General features: G+C 45.8%; 1 protein-coding gene across 6 annotated transcripts in view; it reads right to left on the reverse strand.

The window, feature by feature from the left end:
• NCOR2 (nuclear receptor corepressor 2) overlaps positions 1–26506 on the reverse strand; it is a 2813293-nt gene that overhangs the window by 936015 nt on the left and 1850772 nt on the right. For all 6 annotated transcript variants that reach the window (XM_069619703.1, XM_069619702.1, XM_069619704.1 and 3 more), the window contains one exon: positions 8677–8739. In XM_069619703.1, the coding sequence (XP_069475804.1) occupies positions 8677–8739 (63 nt within the window). The remainder of the gene's footprint in view (positions 1–8676; positions 8740–26506) is intronic.

The raw sequence follows: 26506 nt of genomic DNA on the forward strand, positions 1-26506 counted from the left end.
GGTAGCCGGTGTGGCAGAAGGAAGAAAGTTGATGATTCTAGGTAGGTGCCTATCGAAAAAAAGTAGAAGGTTGGGCTGAGGCCCTTGTATCAGAATGATACCATTGAGACATTAATGATGAATCTGGAGGAACAGAAGGAGGCTAAGAGAAACTCCCAATGTGTACCACCATTAATGGGTGAGGAGGAATAAGGAGAGAGCAGAGCAACCATATGAAGGTCCATAGGTCGGGTGAAGGAACAACAAAGAGGATGTCGGTGAGAGTCTGTCGGAAGCAATGAAATAGGTGTCAGTGATAGGAAGGCCTGGGTTGGAAACCAGTGTGTCCTTCTTAAGCATCTTCTTACCAGACTTAGCCAAAGAAGGATAGGAGCTAGAGAATCAGTTCTAGAAGATGGGGGAAATACAGAACACCATAGTGGGTGTGGGAGGGAGGAGAGGAGGCACTACCCAAGGCTGAGCAACTGAGGGGCAAGGGAGAGGAACGATGGGAGGGGAGGAAGAGAGGACACAGGGATAAACAAGTAAAGGGAATAGGCAAGAACAGTAGGTTACAGTAGGTTTACAAATTCTACAACAGTATACAGAGAACAACAGAACAGTCACAGGCCACGAGTACCAACAGAGGGGGACGGCTCAGAGCACCCTATGGGGGAGAGCTGGAAGCCAGAGTGGGGCAACCTAGAGAAGAGGAGAAAGGCCTATTGGAACTGTGTCCCAATACAAACTGTAGGGGAAAGTAGTTGCAGGGGCCCACAAACATTCACCTAGAAGGAAAAAGCAGGAGATGCGAGAGAAGAGCAAGAAAACAGTAGTGGTAGTGAAGTAACAGAGTACGGCTACCCTGGAGAAAGGGGAGCCTAGTGGATGCGTGGGACACAGTGTAAGGTATCTGCAATTTATCTGTCAATCATTAATGGTTCATGGAATTCAAAGGGATTTTATGACCTACATATATACTATCAGAACAACCTTGACCCCACCACAGGATCCAGTGCCCTACCTACATATGGAATCAAATCATGGTTGGGCACTACCTTTCAAATAGTCTGAAGTTATAAAAATTCTTTGAATGCAACTTCCACTTTACTCACTGAGACCCCCAACGTTGGAGAGGCAGCCGGCAGACCACTGGGGCCAGCCCATCATGGGTCTCGGCGACCGTGCAGCAGAAAGGAAGGCCCTGCAAAGGTGGGTCACCTTTTAATATCTGGAGAGCGGCAAACCCCCCTACTGCTGCCCTCTCTGCTTTGGCTGCAGAGCCCCCTTCCCACTTCCGGGCCTTAGTTGATTCCGCAAGCTTCCGCCCTTTCCAATTGGCCGCTGTTGACTACTTGAATAGGAGGTAAGACCTGGGGCCATGAAACATTGCAAATATTTAGAGCCTTAATGCATAGGAATGATAGACTTTATATCTCCCGACTGATTTTATTTTCCGTCTCTACTTTCTCTAGTGTGGGTAATAGGTCTAGTACCACTTGTGAGTGGATAGAATAATTAACTCTAAAAAGAATTCTATTAGAAATCTGGGCTATGAACTGAATACAATCCAGGTGAACGACAACTCTGAACTATGGGAGACTGTTCTCCCAACATAGCCTATTGTGTCTTTATTGTGAATTTAAGCATGTATGAGTCATAAAAAGAATACATTATAAGTTACCGTAGTGACTGACTTACTCCTTGTCCATAGTCCCCCTTCCTCCATACTGTGTGGGCATCCCTCGCCAGGGACTGGAGACGGAACCTTTTTCACCAGAACAAATCATCTACCCCTTTAAATTTAGATGGGCGTGGCCCTGGGAGCATGCGCTCCCCTGACTCCGCCCACCAGCGCCACTCCTCAGTCCCCTTTGACGCGTCGAAAATATTGCTTAAGGACACTAGTTTTATTAGGGGGGAGGATAGTTGGACATATGGAGGAAAGGGGAATATGGACTAGGAGTATGTTAGTCACTACGGTGAGTAACTTATAATTACTCATACATCCCATCCCCTTTCCTCCATACTGTATGGGTGATTACAACTGAATATAGTCCCAGGATGGAGAGGTGACCCTCCTAGGAAAGTAAGTTCCTCAAGACAGTCTGACCAAATGCTGCATCCGACCTGGAGCTGGCATCCAAGCAGTAGTGCTTGCAAAAAGCCGAGGGCATAGCCCATGTAGCCACCTTGCTGATGACCTGCCAAGGGACATGCCTCTGAAAGGCAACCGACTTGGCCTTGGCTCTCATAGCGTGAGCATGAATATTAACTGGCAGAGGTTTATGCTGCCCCTCGTTTGCCTCCTTGATGGCCGTAAACATCCATCTTGCTATGGAGGACTTGGAAGCCTGATAGCCAGGTTTTTGACCCACCGAAGGTGCCAAATAGAGCCTCTGATTTGCAGAAGCTCTTAGTTCTGTCGAGGTAGAATTTTAGGGCTTGTCTAACATCTAGACAGTGCAGTACCCTCTGCGGCTCGTACTTAGGGTCCGCAAAAAATGTTGGTAGGGCTATCTCTTCATTAAGATGAATGGACGAGACCACTTTAGGTAGAAATGCTGGGTGTGTTCTAAGCACCACCTTGTCCTTATGGAAAGTAATATATGGCTCTGAATCCAGCAGAGCCTGGATTTCACTGACCCTGCGTGCAGAGTTAAGGCCCACCAGGAGGGCTGTCTTAATGGTGAGCAGCCTGATGTCTGCAGATGCTATTGGCTCAAATGGTTTATGCGCCAGGGCGCCCAGGACCGCATTGAGGTCGCACACCAGGTCTGGCTTCTTGATTGGCAGATAGAGCCTGGTCAGGGCCGCCAGGTGTCAACCACCGGATTGGCAGAGGAGAAGACCTCCTCCTCCGAGTTCCGTTAGGCTCCAATGGCTGCCACCCACAGCGGAAGGTGTATCAGGGGCTGCTCCGACAGGCTGCGGCGTGCCGAGAACCAAGGTCTTGCCGGCCACTGCTTAACAATGAGGATGATCCGTAGGTGCTTGGACTCCTGTATCTTGCACACTACCCTGTGAACGAGGTGAGTGGGAGGGAAGGCATACAAGTGCATGTTGTTCCACTGAATCTGCATCGTGTCGTTCAGAGAGCCCCAGCACTGTCCCTGCCAGGACGCAAACTGGGGGCACCTCCTGTTGTGCCAGGTGGAGAAAAGGTCCACCTGATGACCACCCCACCTGTTGAAGATCCCCTGAAGGACTAGGTGGTCCAGATGCCACTTGTAGTTGTCTGCACCCAACCTGCTGAGCATGTCCGCTTCCAGGTTGGAGTCCCCCGGGAGGTGAATTGCTGTCAGGTGCAGGTTGTCTTCCAGTGCCCACTCCCAGATGTTGACTACTAGCGTGCACAGGGGAGGGGACATGCTGCTTATTGATATAATACATGCTGGTGGAGCAGTCCGTTTGAATGAAGATCGGCTTGCCACTGATCATCGGGAGGAAGGCTTTGAGAGCGAGCCAGGTGGCCATCAACTCCAGCCAGTTGATATGGACCGCTTGCACCTGTCGGGACCATACTCCATGGACACAGAGGCAGTCCAGTGTAGCTTCCCAACCCTGAATTTGTTGTGATGGTGACCTGCAGAGCTGGCAGACGAAACTACCTGTCTCTCTGCAAGTTGCTGTCCTTGCTCCACCAGACCAGATCCTGGTGGAGCTCTGGTGGAATGTGACTAGTTCTGCCTGGGAACCCCTCTCCTGATGCCAGGAGGATGCGAAGTGCAACTGCAATCTCCTCACATTGAGCCTCGTGTGAGGCACTGCCAGGAGGCATGCTGCGATAATGCCCAAGAGCTGCTGGTACAACCATGCTGAGGTCACCGCTCTGCTGAGAAAGTGTGCCGTGGCCCTCTTGATGGCCGTGATATTGTCCTCGGAGGGGAATATTCTCTCCGAACCCGTATTCCAGATGAGGCCCAGGAACATCAGAGACTGTGTGGGTTCCAGCTGTGACTTCTTGATGGAAAATCCCAATTCTTGTAGTGAAAGCATGAGGACGGAGGCTCTGTGGTGGACTGGCTCTGGAGACCCTGCCCTGATGAGCCAGTCATCTAGGTAAGGACAGATGTGGTGACCCTGGGCCCTGTGCAGGGCCGCCACCACGTTCATCAGTCTTGTAAAGCCCTGGGTGCTGACTTGAGGCCAAAGGGTAGAAAGTTGTATTGGAAGTGGAAGCCCATGATCTTGAACCTCAGAAAGGACTGATTGGGCTGCCAGATCGGGACGCGCAAATAAGCATCCTTCAGATCTAGGGAGCACATCTATTCTCCCCTGCACAATGTGTCTGCTAAGCACTGGGGTAGCCATCTTGAACTTTTGAAGAGCAAGGGAATGGTTCAAGGTGGAAAGGTCCAACAAAACTCTCAGGCCAGCCTGGTTCTTCTTGTGTATGGTGAAAATCTGTGAAAAAAAGCCCAGACTTTGCTGGGAGGATGGGACTTCTTCCACCGCCTGACACTCTACGAACGAGCGAATTTCTGCCAACAGAGTTGTTGTCCCCATCTGTGGGAGCGGAGGAGAGAGGAGTGGGAGGGATTGGTAGGCGGTAGCCCTTGGATACTACAGATAGGATCCAGGGGTCCGCAAACCTGTTGTGCCAGCATTGGTAGTGAAGGCAAGCCTGCCCCCCACCGGAGACACATGGACCCGGATGGGTGTGCCATGCCTTCTTTGCGTCTGAGGCTCAGGTAAAGGAGGGAGACTGAAAAAAGCTATTGTGCGTGGGCCTTGTGTTGCTTGCGCCGGTGCTGGCTGGGGGACCTGTCCGGCTGCCTGTACCGCCATTCTTGGAAACCCCAGAACCTACCAAAGGACCGACCCTTGTCTGAACGCTGGTGTGTCTGGCTATATGCCTTGGGAGTGGCCTTCGTGAGGATCGATAAGGATTTTGCAGTCTAGGAACTGTTTTTCTACTTATCCAGTTCCTCGTCCATGGTGGAATGGAAGAGGTCGCCACCCTCAAAGGGAAGGTCTAGAATGTGTTCCTGTACGTCCAGGTTGAACTTGGTCGCCCGAAGCTAGGACGTCCTGCTCATGTCCGTAGCGATGCAGATGGCACGGCCAGAGGTGTCGATGTGAGTCACCATTATTTCTTGGGTGACAATCTTGGCCTCGGCCAGCCCCGCCTTGAAGCGTGCCTAGCTTTGCACCGGAAGTTCCAGAAGGAACTCAGTGATTTCCCGCCAAAGTCTCCGATTGACGCTGCAAGCATATCTTACACATTAGACTGACGAAGATGGAGGGAAGCGTTGGAGTACATTTTCTTCCCGTATGCTTCCAGGATTTTCTCCTCCTTTCCCAAGAGTGTTGAGGTGGATGTGGCTGAAAACAACTGTGGCTTGGAGTAGATCGACACTGCTGCGATCACCAAGGAGTGTGGCTGCGGGTGTACCGTCAGCAAGAGTGGATCCCCCCTCTATCTGCATGAACTTGGCGTTGAGGTGCCTGTTGGTAGGCTGTGCTGAATGGGGTTTAAGCCATCCCTTCTTGGCCAGTGCGACCACATCGTTTTGCATTGGAATCGCTGTTCTAGCCATGGGGCATAGAGTGAGGACCTCTGCCACAACCCCCGCCTCTGGTTGTTCCACCTCGGGCTATGGAAGACCAAAATATTTGGCCAGGCTGGTGAGCCGTTCGTGGAAGGCCATGGCCGAAGACGGCGTGTCCGGGTCCTCCTCTTCATCCGTGTCAACCAAGGTGTCCTGTTGATCCGGTGCCACAGGAAGAGTGCTGGGTGCCTGTGGCTCTGGCCTACTGACTGGAGCCGGCGGTTGTTGTGGAGGCTTTGGAGATGCTAGTGTAGTGGGAACTGGCATGGTCAGCGGGGACTGCACAGGAGCCGGGAGCGCTGGGACCAAGGGCGGAGTGACCGTGGGTGCTAGTGGCAGAACCAGAGGGAGCATGTCCTTGATCACATCCCTAAGGATGACCCCCATCTGCGGAGACCTAATGAGGGTCATACACTTGTAAAAAAGCCTGTCCTCACAGGCCGGTGGAGCGACTGGAGGCATGGGTATGGGCACGTGGCCCTGAGGGTGCTGAGGTCTGGACATGCTCTGCCTCGTCTGCGGGGTGTACCTGCCCTGCAACAAAGAAGGGTATGCTGTGGGCCACGTGCCTGGTGAAGACCAGTCCCATCTTGAAACTCGTTCCCCTACCTGTTCCCCAAAGGGGGATGGTGTCGGACGAGCCGCTATCTTGTCTGGCTGCATGCCACATGCCTGCGCCGTGGCGCTTGCTGCGCTGGGGCTGGCCTCTTCCAAGACTCTTGGCGGTGGACCCTGCACCTCAGGACAAGGCCTGGAAGGCGGATTGCCCTCTGCTGTGTCGCCGGTAGTGCTGAATACAGGCACCCCCTCAGACATTTGTCTGGTATAGACCCTAGGGCGTAAACCCGGTAACAAAACCTTGCAGTCCCTCAGGGCCCTCACCGGTAGAATTTTGCAACCCCTCGGACTGACGGTCGGTAGCTGTAGCAGCCTCGGTACCTGCACTGGCTCGTGCACTTCCTGGGAAAGGAGCCACCTTTGCAGGGTGCGGATGAAAACAGTGTCCCAACGATGGGCCTGAACCTGTGCTCGACAAATTCCTTCAAATCCTTTGGAGGTGATCTGCTCTCCCAGCCGTGGTCGAGGCCAAGGCAGCGGAGGCAGAGAGTGTGGGGGCTGGACGTAGGGAAGAGCCCCTTGCAGACAGGACACCTGCTGAAGCCCGCTGATGTCGACATGCACCAGGGAGGAGCGAGGCACCAGAGGACAGAGTATCTGAACGAAGACAAGAAGAGAAGACAAAAAAAAAGACACTTCTCCGGGGAAGAGCACGTGGAATTACTAGGCCGTAGGCCTAAACCAGGATCGCTGGTGAAAAGGGCCCGGTCCAGTCGACGCAGAAAACAGGACTGGGGAGTGGCACCGGCGGGCGGAGTCAGGGGAGCGCATGCTCCCAGGGCCGCGCCCCGCGTGCCTCTAAATTTAAAGTGGAAGATGATTTTTTTCAGGTGAAAAAGGTTCTGTCTCTTGTCACTGGTGTGGGATGCCCATACAGTATGGAGGAAAGGTGACGGGGACGTAGGAGTAACAATATTTCTTGATATTTTTCCTTATTTTTTTGATGATGTTTAATACTTGCTCCTTTCGGAGGGTGCAACCCCGAAACACGCAGAGCTCAAAAATTTACTTCGAATACTACTTGACTTGATTAAATTACTTCCGTTTCCTTCAACTTTTTTTTGCTAATAACTATTTACATTGATACTGATTGTATATTATGTTCAGGCAATGGATCTGAAAATAAAGATTGGAAATTAAAAAAACAGTTATATTAAAAGACCCGTGTCCTAAAACGCTTGGGTTCACAAATGTGGAACTACAGTGTAAAGGTCAATATGCAGGTCAGCCATAAATGCAGCCTTCGCGGGGGGGGGGGGGGACACAGCGTGGCATAAACTCGGGATAGGCATCCTGCAGCTCTTCAGAAGTTTTGGACTACAATTCCCATCAGTTTCAGCCAGTTAAATCAATGGAATGAGATCATAGGAATTGCTGGCCAAAAACATCTACAGAGCTGCAGGCTGCCTACCTGTATGCAGATGCTGAGAGTAATGTGCTGTCCACAGACATTGCGGAGGGGAGGGGCATCGTGAAAAACGTGAGACTCCGCCTCTGACAAGTTTTGGGCCATCACTCAACAAGAGCACAGTACACCCTGAATCGCGTGCGTGCGTGCGCAATGAGCAGTGCAACCTATATTATTTTTTCCATACAATATATATATATATATATATTAAAAAATCCATGACTAGCAATGTGTATTATGGTTCAATGGCCTCTACGGTTTCTAGTGAGTGATCAGGACCCCAGGCCACTAAAGGCATTACTGGACCACAATTCATGGTAACCTCAGCATGGGGTGCAAACTGCGGCCAAACAAAAACACAAACCCAGACATTCAGAAGGGCCTCGTGTAACGTGGTTGACAAAGGAACAATTAATTCACAGTCCTGTGCAGGGGTGGACTGGGAACCAAAAGAGGCCCGCGAAATGATTTTCAAAGTGTTACCATATTACACATTTCCAGCAAGTCCATCCATTTTCCTATAAGAAAATGTAGAGGTTACCAGGCAGAAGAGGCCAAGGGTGCAGGGTGCTCTATAGGCCAGTCCACCCTTGGTCCTGTGTTAAGCTAGAGGCGAACACCAGCATGCACTAAAATGTCTTCAACATTAGCTGCTCTACTGCTGCAAGTGTGGCACTAGACAAACCAGCAGAAGTCATGCACCCCGTGAACCTTTGCCTGGCCATCGGCAGCAAACACACCACCACCAAACCTCTTCTTAAATACCAAAACGTTATAAGTGGCATCTTAACAAATGGACACCTGATCTACCCATGACTTAATTACAAAAGGTTTAGGGGTTGGTTAAAACCTAAACATTCTCTTAATGTTCTAGGTTTCACCTTGGCTTTAGGCAGGCAAAACGCCTCTAAACCTACTGAATGAATCACTGGTTCAGGCTAGAAATACCTTGCAACATGCATTATTTTGCAAACTCGGAGAGCGTACTCAATTCCCCTATATGCTTCTCCCTCCGGCAATCCATATTCGGAACACGAGCATCTGTTCTCTAAAAATGATAGACTGGCCTCAGATTTCCCAGCAGCAAACAAGAGCAGAATAAATGCACTGCCTTACCTTTCTTCGCAGTGTCCATTTCTTCTTCGGTCCAGCGAGAACTTTCATTCATCTCAAAAGAAGCTAAAAGAAAACCGAAAAGTGTCTTGAGTACAGGAACTTGGAGGTGGAAAGATTCAACATTTGAGCAGTGTCACTCTGCTCCAGAATGTGCAGGTGCACACAACACAGTGCAAGGCTTTGGGCTCGTCACCTTGAAAATAAATGACCACAACATGCAAAGGTGTGACCGAATTAATCGAACTACAGGTGACAAGCTCTATGATTGAAAGGAAATACAGAAGATTCCCACCATCACAAAAAAAACTTCTTATGAATAGTACTGGATTTCGAGGCGCATTACCCCTAATCACTGGCTATTCAAAATAGAGATCCTTGACACTTAAACGTATGCGAGAATAACTTACTCCTGTGGATTTAGCATCCTGCAGCCCAAAAGCCACTACCTGAAACCATTCTCCATCAATACCAGTTCCTGCTTCAGCTGTACAACCAATGGCACTGACGCATACCACGTACCCGTGGAAAGAGCATGCTTCCCTAAAGACAGGTACAAATCTGCTGTCTAATGTTCTCAAAATGTACCACTTGTTATTTCTGTAGTCATGTTAAGATTATAAAATTGTAACATTTTTGTCAAGGGTTATCAAACGCTTTGTTCTACGTAAATAGCATTAATAAAACAATGTTTAGAGTCCGAGTTCAACCACCTGGACAGAATTACAAGCGAAATTCCTGCGACACTGGGGGGGAAGAGTCTTAAATGAGGGCATACTGGACCCGTTACAATCTCCGATGTAAGACATGCAGTCTTTTGTGGGGGCTCTTGACTTCCAACAGTAAGCCTGCAGCAACTAATTTGCAAGCATCGTTTTTTCTTCTTGTAGTTCTCAAACTATGTCGGTAAATGTGTTCCTCGCTGGGAGAACTGTTCCTCACTGTGAGCACTGCTTGGGTGCTGAAGATGAAGCAGGCTTTCGCAGACAATGCTAATATGAGACAGCAGAGGGAGGGATGGCGGGTGCTATCGTCACCTCCACCAGCCAACAGCAGAGTGCTGGATTGACACATCTGGTTTTGATAATTGTGAAGAAGGGGGCTATAGAAGAAGAATGCACAATCATACAGAGAGATGGGGAGCAGCTGTCATCAAGCTGATACTTTGAGAGCACTTTCTAGACAATGTGTTAAGAATATCTCTATATCATTTCGATTGTAATCACTTCTTAGAATAGTTGCATTCAGGAAAACAGCAGTTTCCATCTTTCACATTCCTAAATAAGAAACACTTCAGACTAAGTAACAGATTGATAGTGTTCTATTTTATTGCTATCTAATACTAATAGGTGGCCACAGGTCTATACTACAGGGGGCGGCATGGCTCCCAATACGTAAGTACATGGTTGGTTATAAGGCCATGAACAATACACTTGTGCATATTTAAAGGAGGGACGCACTCTATATTTGTATAGGTGTAAACATGGGGTATACCTTAAAAAAAAAAAATCAAACTCAAAAGTAATTTTGAAATATAGAATGAGCAACTGAATTTGTTCGAAAGGCCTGTTTTTTAAAACCTTGCGGGTATCCATTTTCGCAATGTTTATGTGTTCATTTGATTCAATGCTCTGAGGGCAATCAAACGTCACCCCCCTTCAAGTGCTTGCAGGCACTCTTTAGCTAGGGAGAGCTTGACCTTATTTACTGCGATCAGAGCAGTGAATTCCAAAAACACACTGTTCTAGCTTTCATAAGAATTCACTACCGTCACCACTCCGACGGCAGTAAACAAACACACGCTCCTTCTAGCTAAAGAGTGACTGCAAGCACACTGGAGGGGGCATGGGTTTTCAAAATTACTTGTAACGAGTTGATTATATTTTTTTAGGTCTAGCCACAGTTTACACCTACACAAATATAGAGTGCATCTTTCCTTTAAGAGGTCCTGTGAGGTCACAATGAAAGGTGGTTTATATGCTGAATTTAAATAGGAAAAAAATCACAAGACTCACGAAAATTGCTGATCATTTGCCCTCTTCTCTTACCCACGTTCATCCCAATCTATCCCCCCCACATCTACAACAGTTCTCGTCCCTATAATCTCAGCATACAAGGGCGACTTGTCCATAATGGGCGAGGGGGCGCCGACCAACCAGAACCCTCGCCCATTATGGAGGGTGACAGTCCTGCAACGGGACCTCAGCAACTTGTTGCAGTAGAGGGAGCGCTCCTGTGCTTGCATGATCTGTCAAAGGGAAACCGGTTTCCCTTGGACAGTTAAGTTCCCCAGCCGTGCATGCTCAATGAGCCATGCAAGGCCAGGGAGTCTTGCATCCCCAGACTTGCATGTCCCATTCGGAATGCTGGCTGAGGGACTGCATGTTTGTATGTGCGATGGGGTACTCCTGTGCCTTCTTGCACATAAAAACTGAGCGGGGCGAGCAGGAGCCGAGAGGAGCCCGCGGCGGAGCAGACTCCAGACCGAAGTTGGAAGCAGGTAAGATTTGTATATTATGTTAATGTATCCGTGAATGAGAAAGTGTATGCTGCATGGATGTGCGTGTGAATGAGTGAGTGAATGATGTGTGTGAAAGTGCATGTGTGTGTGTGTATGTGTGTTTGTGCTGAGCCAGGGAGCGGGTGGAGGGTAGGAGCATGAGCAGGGGTGGAGGAGCGCAACAGTGCATTGTTTACTGGCCATCTATCATAGATGCCCAGTAAAAAAACATCATCCTTTTTTTCATCAACCGATAGCTGATGAATGAAAAAAATGATGTGTTATTACTTGGCTAGACAAACAAATTACTTACCACTCAGAAATTTTCTTTCTGATGGGTGTTCCTGCCACAGACTCCTCATCTAGGATATGCATATCCCAGCACAGCTGTTCTCTGAAAACGGTTCCATCGCCAGAGGGCACTGATCGGTTCTGTGACGGTTCCATCTGACGCCGCTACGCGCCCCTCACCAGAAATTACATCAGGGCCAGCATAAGTAGTGATGCCGTGCCCCAAGACCTCAGTTTCACCCTTTTCCTTAGTACTCTGACCGGGACTGTAAAACCGATGGTATACTAGCTTCCCTCAAGAGGAGCAGGTAGGCAGGGTGATGAGGATTCTGTGGCAGGAACATCATCAGAAAGACCATTACCGAAAGTTAAATAATTTGTTCTTCTAATGGATTCCTTCCTGCCACGGATTCATCCCTCCCAAAGCAGTACGTAATCTAGAGGAGGGAGGAAAGCAAGGACACCACCCTCAACCAGAAAACTCTGAAGGACTGCCTCACCAAAACGGGCATCCTGGCACAAAAGGAAATCCAACCCATGGCGAAGCTGTTCAGAGATGCCCATGTTGCCACCTGGTAAATGTCCAGGACAGGGACCTAGCCTCTTCAGGGCAGAGGTGGCAGCCACTCCTCTGGTAGAATGAGCCCCGAGACCCTCAGGCACATCCTTCCAAGCCAGATGGTGGCATTCTAAGATGCAGAGAATCATCCACCCAGACAGGGTCTGAATGGTCGCAGCCCTGCCAGCACGAGCATCAGTGTAAACAAAAAGCTGGTCATCCTTCCTAGCCTCTGGTACGAGAGACTTAGAACTTCCTGTACTGGGTCCAGCCAATTAAATCATTACTCTGCCTTGGAAGGGGGAAGAAAAAAGGAAGAAGGTTCTTCTGACAGAGATGGCAAGCCGAGACCACCTTCGGCAGGAAGGAGGGTCTCAGTGTCAAAGTCACCGTCTTTTTGGAAAAAACAAATAGGGAAGTAAAACGGATACCTGGAGCTCACTCAACTGTCTCGCGGAAGTAATGGCAACCAGGAAAATCACCTTAAGGGTGAACAATCTAATTAAACATGAATGAAGGGGATCAAACGGAGCACCCATAAGAAATGTTAAAACAGAATTCAAATGTTACACCGGAACCTCAAACAGTGTGAGAAGCCAGAAGGTGTCTCACCCACCAGTCCCCGGGTATCTGTCATCCAGGTGGCCAATACATGGCCATCACTTTTGGATCCAGTTCCTGGGGTGGACCAGTGTGGGAGGATCACCTGGGTGAGGGTTCTTTGGGGAGTGGGACACCGGATGGTCAGACGCGGTATCCCCGTCCTTATAACACCTTTACCACATGCTACCAAGTAGGATATTTACAAATGCCAACCCTCCCCTTTACAACACAAACACTTTCTCACGGACAGCCCGCTATGAGAGAAAACAGAAGAACATCCAAGCTGTACACCTGACGTGTCCCAATACAATGGACAGGCAAGATCAGGCAATTATTGACCATCACACACACACACACACACACACACCTGACTTCCATTAAGCTTCCTCACACGGATAAAAGGCGAAGCACGAGATTACACTCTGAGCGAGGAAAAAGCACATGAGGCAACAGCAGTTCCAAGATGGCAGTTTAACAAGAGGAGGAAGATGGCAAAACAGAAGGGGATTGCAAGGAGGGAAGTTCCCTTGACCTTTTCGAAAAGGAACTGTTGCTCTCCTGAGCCCTCGAGAATGGAAAGCGTAAGACCAGGAAAATAGGCTGAAGATTCCTGCATTGTGTGTCGGAGATACCCGGGGCCCTCCCTCGTCAATCAAGTCGAGGAGAATTACTAGTCCCTATGGTATCGTCCTTGGCTCCAACAACAAAGCAGCGTCAGTGAAATCAACACAGCCGGTGAGTTGGGGAGACTGATACAAGACCAGTCTATGTTGAAGCCAAGGTTGCAAGCAGCAACATGGCATGACGAGCGCTGGAACGAACATTGTTAGAAATACGCGTGATAAAAAGATGCAAGTAAAGTTGAACTGCTGATGAGTGATTGAACTTTGAAATGAAGATACAATACCTTTAACAGAGTGGTCCGGCGCCACGTGGGTGCTCAATCGAAGGTCTCTGTAAGGTATCCAGCTGAAAAGTGAACGAGTTGTAGAGAATTGTGAATCAAAGTAGTCCTGTGATGGGTCAAGTAAAACCCTGCGCGCAATCGAAAGTCTTCGATGTTAGCAAAAAACATTTGTGGCAAAGTTGATAAAGTTGTCCCGAGCCCGGCAGAGGGAGAGCAATTGAAAGCTTTGTGTTAAAATCACCCGAGAAGGTTTTTGTGTTCAAGTGGGTCTCAGCCCGGCAGAGGGGGACCCGGGGTGAACAGAAAATCACTCGAGAATGTGTACGTGTGAAATCCTAAGGAGAAAGGAACTTTGTCGTATTGCATCATGCCCACTGAAAAAGACTTTGAATGGCAAAGAGACGTTGGCACAGAAGGCCATGATGTTGAAGTTTTGAATTGCACCCTCGTGCTAGAGAAGCCAGAGACTGTGCCACCTCATCCCGTGCTGAAAACCTGGCAAAGGGAAGCCAACAACTTGAATATCCTGACATATAATTTCTTCAACACTTTTCTTTTGCAGAACATCGTTTCCCACACTATGTGTTTAGAAGTAAGGATTTGCAATAGGTTTGTAAGTGTAGGCCCTAGGACTGTGTTATTATTTTATGGTTGTAGCTTGCTCCCATCTTTAGATTTAGGTTTAGCTAGGCCTTTTTCGAACACAATTGAAGTTTAATAAACACCTGTGAACTGTGATCACTTCTGTCTGTCTTACTGTTGATACCATGCCTTCATTACAACTGGCAGGGAGCAAACTGGTTACACAAACCCTGCAAGAACTGTGTTACAGTGGGGATTGTGACAAACAAGCCAGGGAGGGCAGATGGACATTTCCAACAAATCTGGATACCACGTTCTCCAGGCCCAGCACAGGGCTGTAGAGACAAATGTACACGTCATATATAGTGCCCGCACCCTCACCTGCATCATATTGGAAGAACAGGAAGACACTATGCATGACAACAGGTATCATCACAATACCACATGGAAGATATGAGAGACATTATGCTCTCAGACAACCGTATCAAATGTACCCTCGAACTGCCGTGGTAGAAGGATGTCTGCAGACATCCCACCCCCTCGCCTGTCCCGGGGTGAATAGATCACGTGTAGGCCAAGGGGGAAGAGACACCCACCCCCAAGGCACTTCCCCATATACCACACAGATCTAGACAAATAACATAGCTCATACCCCCAAGATCAGACGCCATTTTGTATTAAAACCGGCGCCATCTTTTTTACTAGGCCTGTTAAAAATCATCCTTTAATGAAACTCCGCTATCCCATCCCTAGCACCTCGCAGAGAGCGCCCAAGACATCGCCACACCCTGCCAGCTCCGCACAAGCCTTGTTCTCATGGAAGTCCAGCCATTTATATTTGCAATTGTTTAGAATTGTTTCCGCAGAATGTACTATCAGCAGAGTGCGAGACTGACATAGGCCCCAACACAAGTGCCCATCCATCTCCACTAAACTGACCATGCCCTGTCGTTCCCCACCCGCCAGAGTCCACCAGTCCCGACCCTCCACTCTCTTTCATGTTGATACACATCTGACCCACTCGCAGTGACCATTCCAGAACACCCACCATAGACTTAATCCTGTGCAACACTATATTCCCCCTAAAGGCAACACACGTCTGCTTATATCATGAGGCACCAGGAAAGGCAGATTGTAGATCAAACCCCTGAGACGGGCATCTGAGAGCGGGAACTGCACCATCACAGGAGCCCTGAATGTGTAGTTCGGAATGCCCATATATTATTCACTCTTTCCTAAGCACCCCATTTCATGTGATGATCAAGTATTGACCAGTATTTGTGATTTGTTACTTCCTGTTTAGCTTAGATAGTTGGTATTGTGATGCCTCGCTGCCCTGACCTTCACCTCGAAGATGAGCCCAGCTGACCACGTGCACCATGATCGACTGAGAAGCAGAAACCAATGGAGCCCAGGCATCACATATGGAGCTGGGTTTAGTATATGTCTCCAGCCAATTCAATATGCTGATGTGTTACCTATACATGATGTCACTTATGACACTTGGTGTCTTTTTAATGTTGTGCCCATTTACTTTTTGACAGGGCGCTCTCGAGTTCTTTGCTGACATTTTGTCATCCTTGCAACTCATCTCTTGGTCTTATTCCCTGACGGGGTGTGTTATCTTTATTTTTGCATGTTTTATGAGGATACGTGTATGGGTGCCTAACTTCACCCCACTGAACATAGAAGAGCTATAAGTGAAATCTGACAAGTGGAAAGTGATGTCAAAAAGAGAAGACACGAGGACACACAAACGATATTCGAATACTTAAAGAATGAAGTTGTATCTAAAATATCAGAGAAAATGTATGCAAATACGAAGAAATCATAGATACTGAGAAGAAAAGTGAGAAAAGACGCAGTCAATGTATATATGCATGAACGCAAGGTACATGACACATATAGAAGCTTGCTACAGTAGAAAATAGAACACAGGTAAAGCGGCCATGATGAAAAAATGGATGTCAACTCTGTAAAAATAGTAAGTGAAAAACCTGAAGCAGAGAGACCATGGCCGCTGAACCCACAGGTGCTGGAAAACGGCTTTGAGCAAAGAACAAAAGGATATTTGCTTGGCTTAGGAAACAGGATGCCACAGCGATAAATAACAGCGATGCACGAAAGGAGTCGAATGGGATAAGCTACGTACGCACAACATATTTCTCTTTTATTAAAAGGAGTGAACATTTACAAGTAACAAGTATTGAACCATCAAAGATGCAGAAAGCATATGCAAGACGGAGCAACCAAGTCTCCAGAAGCCAAGAGGAGTAATAGCACCCAGTATAATTGAATTAAATAGCACTAAATAAAAGGGCAGCATGGACAAAATGGTGGTCTCCTCACACGTGGTGCAAGCCCAGGAAACAAGGTCTATTCATTAAGCTCCAGACAAAGATAGAAATGTGCCTTCACTCCTTTCAAAGTTCCAAGGAAAAGAACAGTCAACAAGGTCAACTACAAAGAAGATGCACTGGTTTAGGGCCTAACTGATGAGACGGTAGGCTTATTGGTCTGACGATGTTCCCTGCACCTGGGTTTCGTTTTGCTTACGTGCTGCTAACAAGCTGAATATCCAAGGTTGGGAGAGAATGCCAACCAATCATGAGGGCCTAGGTAATGATGGACTATACACTGTTGCAGAAGACAATTTGCTGCTGTTATTCTGCTAGTATCTGTATTATATGCAGTTGTGTGGTAGTTCCAAATGTGCCTACCAGATAAGGGACATCCAATAATGTTACTAACACTTAAACAAAAAATAAGAACATATGTTTCCCTTAAGCAAACCCTCAGTTCGATATGTTTTTACTGTTTGCCACGTAGCATGATGTCATAGCTGACCTACATTGAGCTATAAAGCTTTTGTGTAACGGAAACGTATTCGAGTGTGTGTCAGCTGCAATCTGTTAGTTCGCTAGGTTTCCCTACTTTATTGAGCTGATGATAAAGTAGCATTTTGACATATTCTTTGAGTCCGTCTGGTTATTTGGGCCTGAGATCATTGAGTGGTAATTCCATTTGGCACTTGGAACGCTCCAGGTGCAACTGCACAGGACGATCAGGATCAGTGCGTTTACGAACAAATGTCTCCTGAGGACCAGCGGGATGAACGAACGGGATCAGCAGCAACGCATAAGGAGGTTGAAAGTCCACTTGACCATTAATGCCTCCCCCAAAGAGAGAAGCTCTGCAGAAATTCCGACCAAGCTCCCACTCATGGGGGACCAAAATCTGTCTGCTCAATGAATCCGCTATGACGTTCTCCCGTCTGGCTAGATGAACCACTGTCAGAGAGCCGCTGTTTTCCGGAGACCAGAACCACAATCTCATGGCTTCTCTGCACATAGGCAAGGAACCCAATCAACCTTGTTTGTTGAGGTAATGCATGGCCACTGTATTGTTTGTTAGGATCAGCACAGTCTTGTGTTTTACAGAGGGGAGGTAAGCCAACAGCGCCAGCCTCATCAGTCAACTCCAGCAAATTGATGTGCTCCCGAGATTCCGTGAGAGACCGCAGTCTGCTCACCTAAGATCTGACAAGTGAGCACCCCAACCAGTCAGACATGCGTCTATGACCACTGTCACCTGGGGCCAAAGGTTGCTGGAAACACGGGCCTTAAAACAAATTCTCACGCCCGGTCCAGGGCACCTTGTCTTGAGACTTTACTTTAATATATTTATAATTCTTTCGTTTATTTATTTATATTGTGTTCCAAACCCTGGGGTAACTGGGCACATTACAAGGATATGCATTATCTTAGTTACACACAAGAGAAATTACAAGTACATGACAAAATAATGTACATATTTACATGACAAAATGGTAAGCAAAGAGTTACAATGGCCAAGAATGTCATAAGCAATATACAAGTAAACATATAATACAAGATGAAATAACAGTGTAATTCAAACAAGCGCCTAGCGTACCAACATACGGGGTATGTGGATGAGGGTACGGCAGTCTGACTGGCTCTAATAGGGGGTGTCGATGGAGGTAAGCCAATTTTTTCGTGTCTTTCTTGAATTTATAGAATGTCTGGGAGGCTCTTAGTGTAGAGGGTAAGGAGTTCCACAATTGAGTGGCCAAAACCGGGAAGCACCTCTGTACTTGAAGGCACCCTGAGTTGGACGATCTTGTAGTACCGGCATTGCTGTATTTGGTGAATTTATCAATGAGGAATTCGGGGGCTGCGTTCTGAAGACATGTGTGCGTCAAGGACAGAGTTTTCAAGTGTATTCTCTCTTTAATGGAGAGCCAGTTGATATTGCATCTCGTGGAGATATGCTGCCTGCGAGGGATATTTAAGGCCGTTCTGAGTGCATTATTCTGCAAGATCTGGAGTTTAAGGGTATGTTTACTGGTCCCAAAACGGAGAGCATTGCAGTTATCAATTTTGGACAAAACTAGCGCTCTGGCTAGTGTGGTGCAACTTTTGGTGGGTAGAAATGGTCTGCAGTCATGAATGAGATTACAGGTGTAGGCTGTAGCCGAGGCGGTTGCGCTGACCTGTTTACGCATGTTCAAGAAGCAGTCAAGGTAAAAACCTAAGGTTTTTATTTCTTTGGCCACTGTGATGACATTGACATCAATGTTCAAGGAACGATATTGATCATTCAATTTCTTCATGTTGGAGGGAGACGTTAAGAGGAGAAGTTCAGTCTTGTCATCATTCAGGCATAGGCCATGAGTGGCCATTCATACCTGAATGATTAGGTAGATTCTGTTCATAAGGGCCAGGTCTTTGTCATAATCGCCCGACAGAGGTATGAGGATCTGGGTGTCATCTGCATAATTCGTGTAGGTGACACCCAGATGGTCCAAATCGTCAAACAGAGGTTTAGTGAACACGTTGTACATGGTGGGCGATACACATGAACCTTGTGGGACTCCACAGGATATGGGGATTGGGTGGGCTGCTGCTGAGGTAGAAAAGTCCCTCATTGATCTAGTGTTGAGGAAGGACCGAATCCACGTTGTTGCCTCTGTTGAGAAATGTGTCACTGTGGAGAGGTGTTTGCACAGCACTTCATGATCAACCAGATCGAAGGCAGCCGACAGGTCCAGCAGAAGCAACAAGGCGGACCTCCCTTTATCCTTTAGATCATCAATCTGGATCTTTAGGTCGATCAGGGCAGTTTCCGTGCCGTGGCCTGAAGCCAGATTGACTAAGTCCTATTAGTTTGTTATTTTCCAAGTAGGTTTGTATTTGATTATAGACGGCCTTGTCAATAATCTTAAGTAAAAAGGGTACAGTGGTGATGGGTCTGAAGTTCTTTAGATTGGTGGCTACCGTGCATGTCCGGAAGGAGGCATTAATTTGTGAGGTGATGAAAGGGGCTAGAATACTAGCAGCTTCCTTAATGTCCATAGCTGGCAGGAGTCTCCTTAGCAGTTGGAGGGTTTGAGTGAGGAAATTATTTTCTGCACTTGTTGGGGTGAATTTAAAATGTTGTGTTGGTTTAGGTATAATAGGTCTTGGTTTGGGGGGGCAGACTAAGTTTTTGGGTAGCTATTTTTTTTTTTAAGTGGATACATTTTGTTGACTAAGGCGTCTTGAATTTTGGTGCACCAATGTTTGTCCTTGATGCAGTTGTCTATCGGTGGGGTGGAAGATTCAAGTTCTCTTAGAATGGTAAAGAGTTCTCTGGTATTGGAACTGGCTTTATCAATCCTATGGTTAAAGGAGTCTCGTTTTGCTAGAAGGATTTCTTTTTTGTAGTCAGATTATATTTTGGGGAGGATTTCTTTGTTGGCAGAGGAAGGGTTATTTCTCCATACAGTTTTGCATTTTACTTTTTTTCATTTCTAAGGTTTTTTAGTTTGGGGGTGAACCAAGTATTCTGGTGTGCTACTGGTTTTCTTTTACGCATTTTTAGGGGTGCGATAGTGTCTATGACTGAAGTGATAGTTTCATTATAAAGATCCACTAGTATGGCAGTATCAGAGGCGTCAGGTAAAGGTTGCAGCAGAGGTTGGATATGTGGTAACACTTTATCCACTGTGATGTTTTTATTATTCCTAGTAGGAATGGGAGGAGCAATCATATTTTCTCTAGTGGGGAGCATGCAGTCTTCTAGCTTAAAAGTCAGTAGGAAGTGGTCAGTCCAAAAAAGAGGCTCACTGGAAGTTATAATGGTTGTACAATTGAGATCTGCAACCCAGTCTAGAATTCTTCCCTTTACATGAGTAGGGAGGGAGGAGTGCTCTCTGGGTGAGGCCTAGTTCAGTTAAGGAGGTGGCCATAGTCAATGAGGATTGGTCAGTGGGGTCATTTAGACCAAGGTTAAAATCACCAAGTAAGAGGATTTGAGATGAAGGTTTCGTATTGGTGGAGAGTAAGGTGTTCATTTCTTCTTCGAACGAGCCTACTGGTCCAAGGGGTCTATAGATAAGGTGCATGGTGATGGTACGTGAGTTGGTGAGGGGAAGAATGCGCACCAGATGACACTGAGGCTTCAGGGTACAACATAAAACAAAGATCCGCACAGACAATTCCCTGATACATGAAGCACAAAGACATATCTTCGAACAACAGGGTCTCCAGCTTCATTCCGAACATTGCCGTTGATTTCAAATCTCTTCGCTCTGGAGGAATGGTATTCTTGGCCTTTGGCGCAGCCATAAAAAAATGCACATTTCACAACCTGAGTCAGATTGCAGGCAGGTATTTTAAAGCTAAAGCCAATGTAGGTTACCTCTAGCATTTGAGATGTGATCTCTTTTTTTTAAGGCCAGAAATGTCTCTGAACACACAATTTTGTATAGTTTTCAACCTAGTGCAGACAGATTAGGATATACCCAGCAGTAGGCTATTGCAATAGTCAATTTTCGAACCCACTATTGCCCCAGCCACCATCTCACAGTTTACTAGCAATTTAACATAATGGGCAGTAGAGGACACCAAACTACTCACTTGAGCCCTCATGTTCAGATTTTGATCCAAGAGGATCCCAAGGGTCTTCACTTACTTTTTGGTCTCAATAACACACCCTGCCAATATAAAATGGTTATAATCTGTACCCAACCTCCTTTTTTTATGCTTAGTGCCTACCACCATCAATTCTGTTTTTTCTTTGTTAAGTGCACAAACCATTTCCTGCCATTCATGTTTGAATAAGTTCATACACTTTGTTGATGGTTCTTTCGTCATCTGCATGAGTTCCAGATAACGGGATGACACATCGCGTGTCTTCTGCGTAATTGGTGAAGCCAACACCATTCTCTTCAAGGAGATTAAAAAAAGAGAACCGTGAAAATATTATATAAAGAGGGAACATGCCCCCCTGTGGCATGCCATAGACCCAGGCATGCCAGTTGAGGTTCTGCCTCCTTGCTACAGACCCTACACCATGGGTTACTCAAAGAAGAGGTGATCCAGATGGCAGCATTGTCCGGAAAAGATGCTACTTCAAAAGCTGCGGACAAGTCCAACAAAATAAGCAAAGAAGGTTGCCCCTTGCCCAGGATCTGGAATAGTCTCGATTTCAGATCAAATAACGCTGTCTCCGTGCCACGCCCTTGCCTAAAACCTGACTGCCATTTGTTTAAAATCACATGTTGATTCAGATATGCCAAAATGTGTATGTATGCCACACGATACAGGTTTTTTTTAAAAGAAACTGCGTATTAGTAATAGGATTATAATTAGCTGGGGTAGCTGGACATAAAGCTGGCTTTGTTAATAGTGGTGCGATCCAGGCATTCTTGAGCCCTGCTGTAAACATAATTTTCCGTGAACAAAGCATTGAAAAATGTACACAGAGTACCCAACAGGATGGGAGTACAAGCCTTTATCATTATTGCAGGTCAAGGATCACCCTTACAGCTGGTCTGTTTAAGATTGGCAATAATCATTTCCAGTTCAATTTCCAATATAGATTTAAAATTAAACTGGTGATCTAGATTTTTTATTGCACTTGTTTTCCTGCTTCTTGACCTCTAGATTTTAACCGCTAAAGGAATTAAAAGCAGCAGTGGGGTAGGTTAATCCACTATACGAACCCGCTGCCTATACTAGTGAAGAGACAGAGGAAGAGATTAAAAGCAGAGAATGCAAATATTTACAGACATGCAATGAAAGTTAACAGTGTGAGGAGAAAAAGGATAGAAAAATAAATAGAGAAAGAGGAAGAGAAACAAAAAAGAATAAAAGATACAACTAAAGGTGCGACAATAGTACCGAATGAATGGGTGGGAGGATGAATATTGCTTAAACTAGATAAAGATATTGATGGAGATCGAGAAAGAGGAAAGGGAAGAGCGAGATAAGAAAGAAAGAGGAGGAAGAAAATAGTATATAAAGAAAGGGACAAAGAATGTAAGCGAAGGGAAAAAAGAAAACAGGAGGCAAAAACTGAAAAAGAGGGACTAGAAGGAGAAACGAGAAGAAGCAGAATCCCCATGATTGAAAGTATGCAGGTTGCAAAGAAGGAGAGGGAAAGAGGAATTGAGAGAAAAAAGGAGAAGAGAGGAAGAAATTATCAGAAGTAGGGAATTTAAAGATGAGATTGAATATCTATGCCGTAGAAGCATGAAACCCATAGAAATACAAGAGCGAACCAACGAGGAGAGAGGGTCACAACCGTCCTGTGGAAGGTTGAGATGATTAGACATATCACATGGAAAGAAGAAGACACAGAGACCATAGGGACAAGGATTGGGAAATTATATAGACAAGTGAGGCATAAGGAAGGACATAGAACTCAAAGATGATGAACAATGAGCCTCCTTAAAAGAAACAGGCAGAAGCTTAGATGACATCAGAGCAGACGATAATAGAACATTATCTTTAAGTAGGTTAGATCTTGATGAAGCAGACAATAGTCATACGAGTTGGGGCGTAATAATGTCTGACGAAGAAAGGAGATGAGAGGATGGGAAAAGAGGGTAAATATGGATTTTCAAGAGAATAAAGTACAGATAAAGGGGTAAAATGGTCAGATTTAGAAGACCCTATAGGAGGCACACCAGAACCAATATCATATACGGAACTACCTCAAGCACGATCACACAGTACAAGGGATGTATCCCCGCCGTATGGGAGCAGACTAAGGGCATTGCCAGTAAGAAAACAAGTAGGTGATGATGATGCTGCCTAGAGAACAAGGAGTGTGGGTAGGTATGACCAAGGAGCAGGGTCTTCACAATTTCCACTCTAGCATGTATAAACAGAATTGACAATCTCCAAGGAGGGGGGTGGGATATGCTCCACAATACAATATAGATTCACAAGGATATTATGCCCAAGGTCCGATGTACAATCAGGCATAAGCACCACAACCACAGCTGTGCCAGTACAGACAATGGTCACAACCCCAGCAATTCTAACAAGCACCAATGCAGACACAGTCATTAAAGGGGCAGCAACAGCAAACACTTATGCAAATACAACCGACACCCACTCAACAAATACAATACATCCTAATGAAACAGACAGGCAAATGGACACGGGAGCTACACAAGTAGTAAAACCCAAATCAGGGAGTGTGACTGTGGTGGGAGGGACTTCTGTCACAGGCATGGGGATGAATGTTTACCCACAACAAGACAGCCCACAGGACAACCTCTTTCATGACTAAGGCATAGTGTGTTCACCCACAGGATACACCATATGAATGTGAGGGAATTTATATTAGCCTTTACAGAAAAGAAAGACTTACGCTGAGTTCCTTTAGATGAGGAGGTATTTTTATATGGAGAGACTGTTTTATTATCATGGCTATCTAAATTGGTAGATAGATTATCAAGGCTACCTGATACATGTTTGTTTTGGACAGAAATTCCTATGTATGATGAGGAAGGGCAAGCTATTTCTTTGGAATTATAAGCAGCAGTGGTAAGATAAGAAAAGGTGATGCTTCATGGGACAGACGATGAGGGAAGGAGATGGAGAATGGTGATAGTCCTGAATAAAGTATATAGACGGACAGAATTGACAGATGAATAACTGTTTAGGGATGACTATTCAGATGACCAGTTAGTATTCTTTATAAGTCTCACTTATTGGATTAAAGCTGAGAGCATAGAGACTACAACGAATGGTGTTGGTAAAAAATAAACCACATTTTTTTTAGGAAGACTTGGAAAAAGTGCCAATTATTTAATGGATCACACATCTGTATGACGTGGGCCTACTGAAAGCAGTGACAGCAGTGAAAATTAAGCTTAAGCCAGGAGCTATTTTGCCACATGCAAAATAGTACCCAATGTCCAGAGAAGTGGATGAGGGGATATTCAAAACTATATCTGCCATAATGAAACAAGGCATTCTAGTACCATCAGATACTCCATGTAAAGTGACGGTGAACCCTGTCCAAAAATGAACAGGGGGGCGGGGGGTTCAGAGATTTATATAGGATCTTCGCCTCCTAAAGAATATGTCAAAGAGTTTCATTTAGTTCCAAACCCTGAGACAATATTGTGCAATATTCAGTCAAAAGCTAGGTATTTTACGGTTACTGATTTGAAAAATTGATTTTTCTCAACTCCCGTACATGAAGACTCAAAGGATTGGACTTTGTTCTCATATAGAACGATTTGTCTGAAACATACTTGTTTGCCCAAGGGGTAACTGCGAGTGCCCTTCAATTTTTAATAGAGTGCTTCAGATTGACTTGGGAAATGTTCAGCTTGAAAGCACCATAATTCAAAACGTGGATATTTTAGTGTGCGGTGAGACAGAAGAAAAAGGCTTTGTCAAACTTTTGACGATACTCATAGAGAAAGGGTATAAAGTAGACAAAGAAACATAACAATATTGTCAAGAAGTAGTATTGCACAAAGGAGAGGTAGTCTTGTATGAAGGTATAAAAGTGACACCCGAAAGAGCCGAAGCCATTACGAGAACTATACAGCCAAAAACGGTGTGACAAATGCAGCAGTTTTAGGTCTATGCCATTATGGCAGGGCCTGGGTCTTTGACTATAGTACATATATTCAACCACTTTTAAAAGCGCTTTAAGAAGCACAAGTGGTTAAAACTAAATTAGTGTGGACAGAAAACATGACTGAAGGATTTAAGGAATAAAAAAAACATGATTAGTACAGCTCCTGTATTAGGGATTCCAAATTATAGTGAACAATTTTCCTTATTTTCCCACTCAAATGGAGCAGTTCTTACAAAGAAAATGACATTAGGACATGGACATGGACATAAACCATTATCTTATTACAGTGGGATTTTAGATCCAGTTATAAAAAGACAGAAAATGGAGAAGTCATTACAGCAGTTCTTACACAGAAAATAACATTAGGACATGGACAAACAATTATCTTATTACAGTGGGATATTAGATCCAGTTATAAAAGGACAGTCCCTGCGAACAGTCCTTGGCAGCTGCTGCATTTGCCATATAAAAGGCTTCAAGTATAACAAATGGGGTGTTCCGTAACTCTATTTGTATAGCATACATTATTTGCAATTCTAGAAAAACCCAAAAGCACATGGACTTCTCAGAGCATCGGGGTACAAGGTAATTATCTCAAATGCTGCAAGTAATTTGTTAGGTATAGCACAGTGAATCCAGCAACGTTGTTAGCTGAACCATTGGGAGAAGATGATATGCATGAATGTGTTGCATATACTGAATATTATAATGATATTCACCATGTTAGAGAGCATGCTCTAGGAAGAGGGGGAAGTGGTTCTCATTGATGGCTCCTCTAGAATCGACAAAAAACAGGGGTGAGACATACAGGATCAGTAGTAAAGATGACCCGAGGGGGTACATTTGAAGTATTGATAAGTAGAAGATTGCTGTCAACCTATTCAGCACATGTTGCAGAAATGGTTCTTGTGAAAAGACCTTTTTTTAAAGTGCTCAAGAGAAAAAGACAGATTTACAGGCATTGTAAGGGTATTTTTCTCTTGAGAACTTTAAAATGCGGTTTTCCATGTTTTTGAAATATATTTGGGGTTTCCTCCCCCTAGTCCTTATAGTTCCTCCCCACCTCCCACCTCCCACTCCCCAAACCACATACATTCACACAGCAAACTCACACGCACAACTTTCTCCTGGTCCTGCATCTTTGAATCCCGCAGAGCCAGTCACCCCCTGTGCACACTCGTTTGGGGCAGAGGTATGACAGTTTGATTTAGGAAGACCGCTCTGAAAAGATAGTTTCACTTAGAACCGCATAATTAACCGTGGCACAGTTCATTGTAAACTGTACTGTGTGCCAGAAATGTACAGCAGGACACACCTTACGAGGAGCAATCCCTAGACCTAATGGGCCCTTCCAACATCTGCATTTAGATTATGTGGATATGTTGCAAACATGTAATGGTTATCAACACATGTTAGTTGTACTATGTCCCTTTTCTAGATGGATCGAAGCAGGTCTGTGCACATATTCTGATGCTGCATGTGCTGCAAAGTTTCTAGT

Source organism: Ambystoma mexicanum, chromosome 10, assembly GCF_040938575.1.
Source record: "Ambystoma mexicanum isolate Mex_15411 chromosome 10, UKY_AmexF1_1, whole genome shotgun sequence".
Lineage (NCBI taxonomy): Eukaryota > Metazoa > Chordata > Amphibia > Caudata > Ambystomatidae > Ambystoma > Ambystoma mexicanum.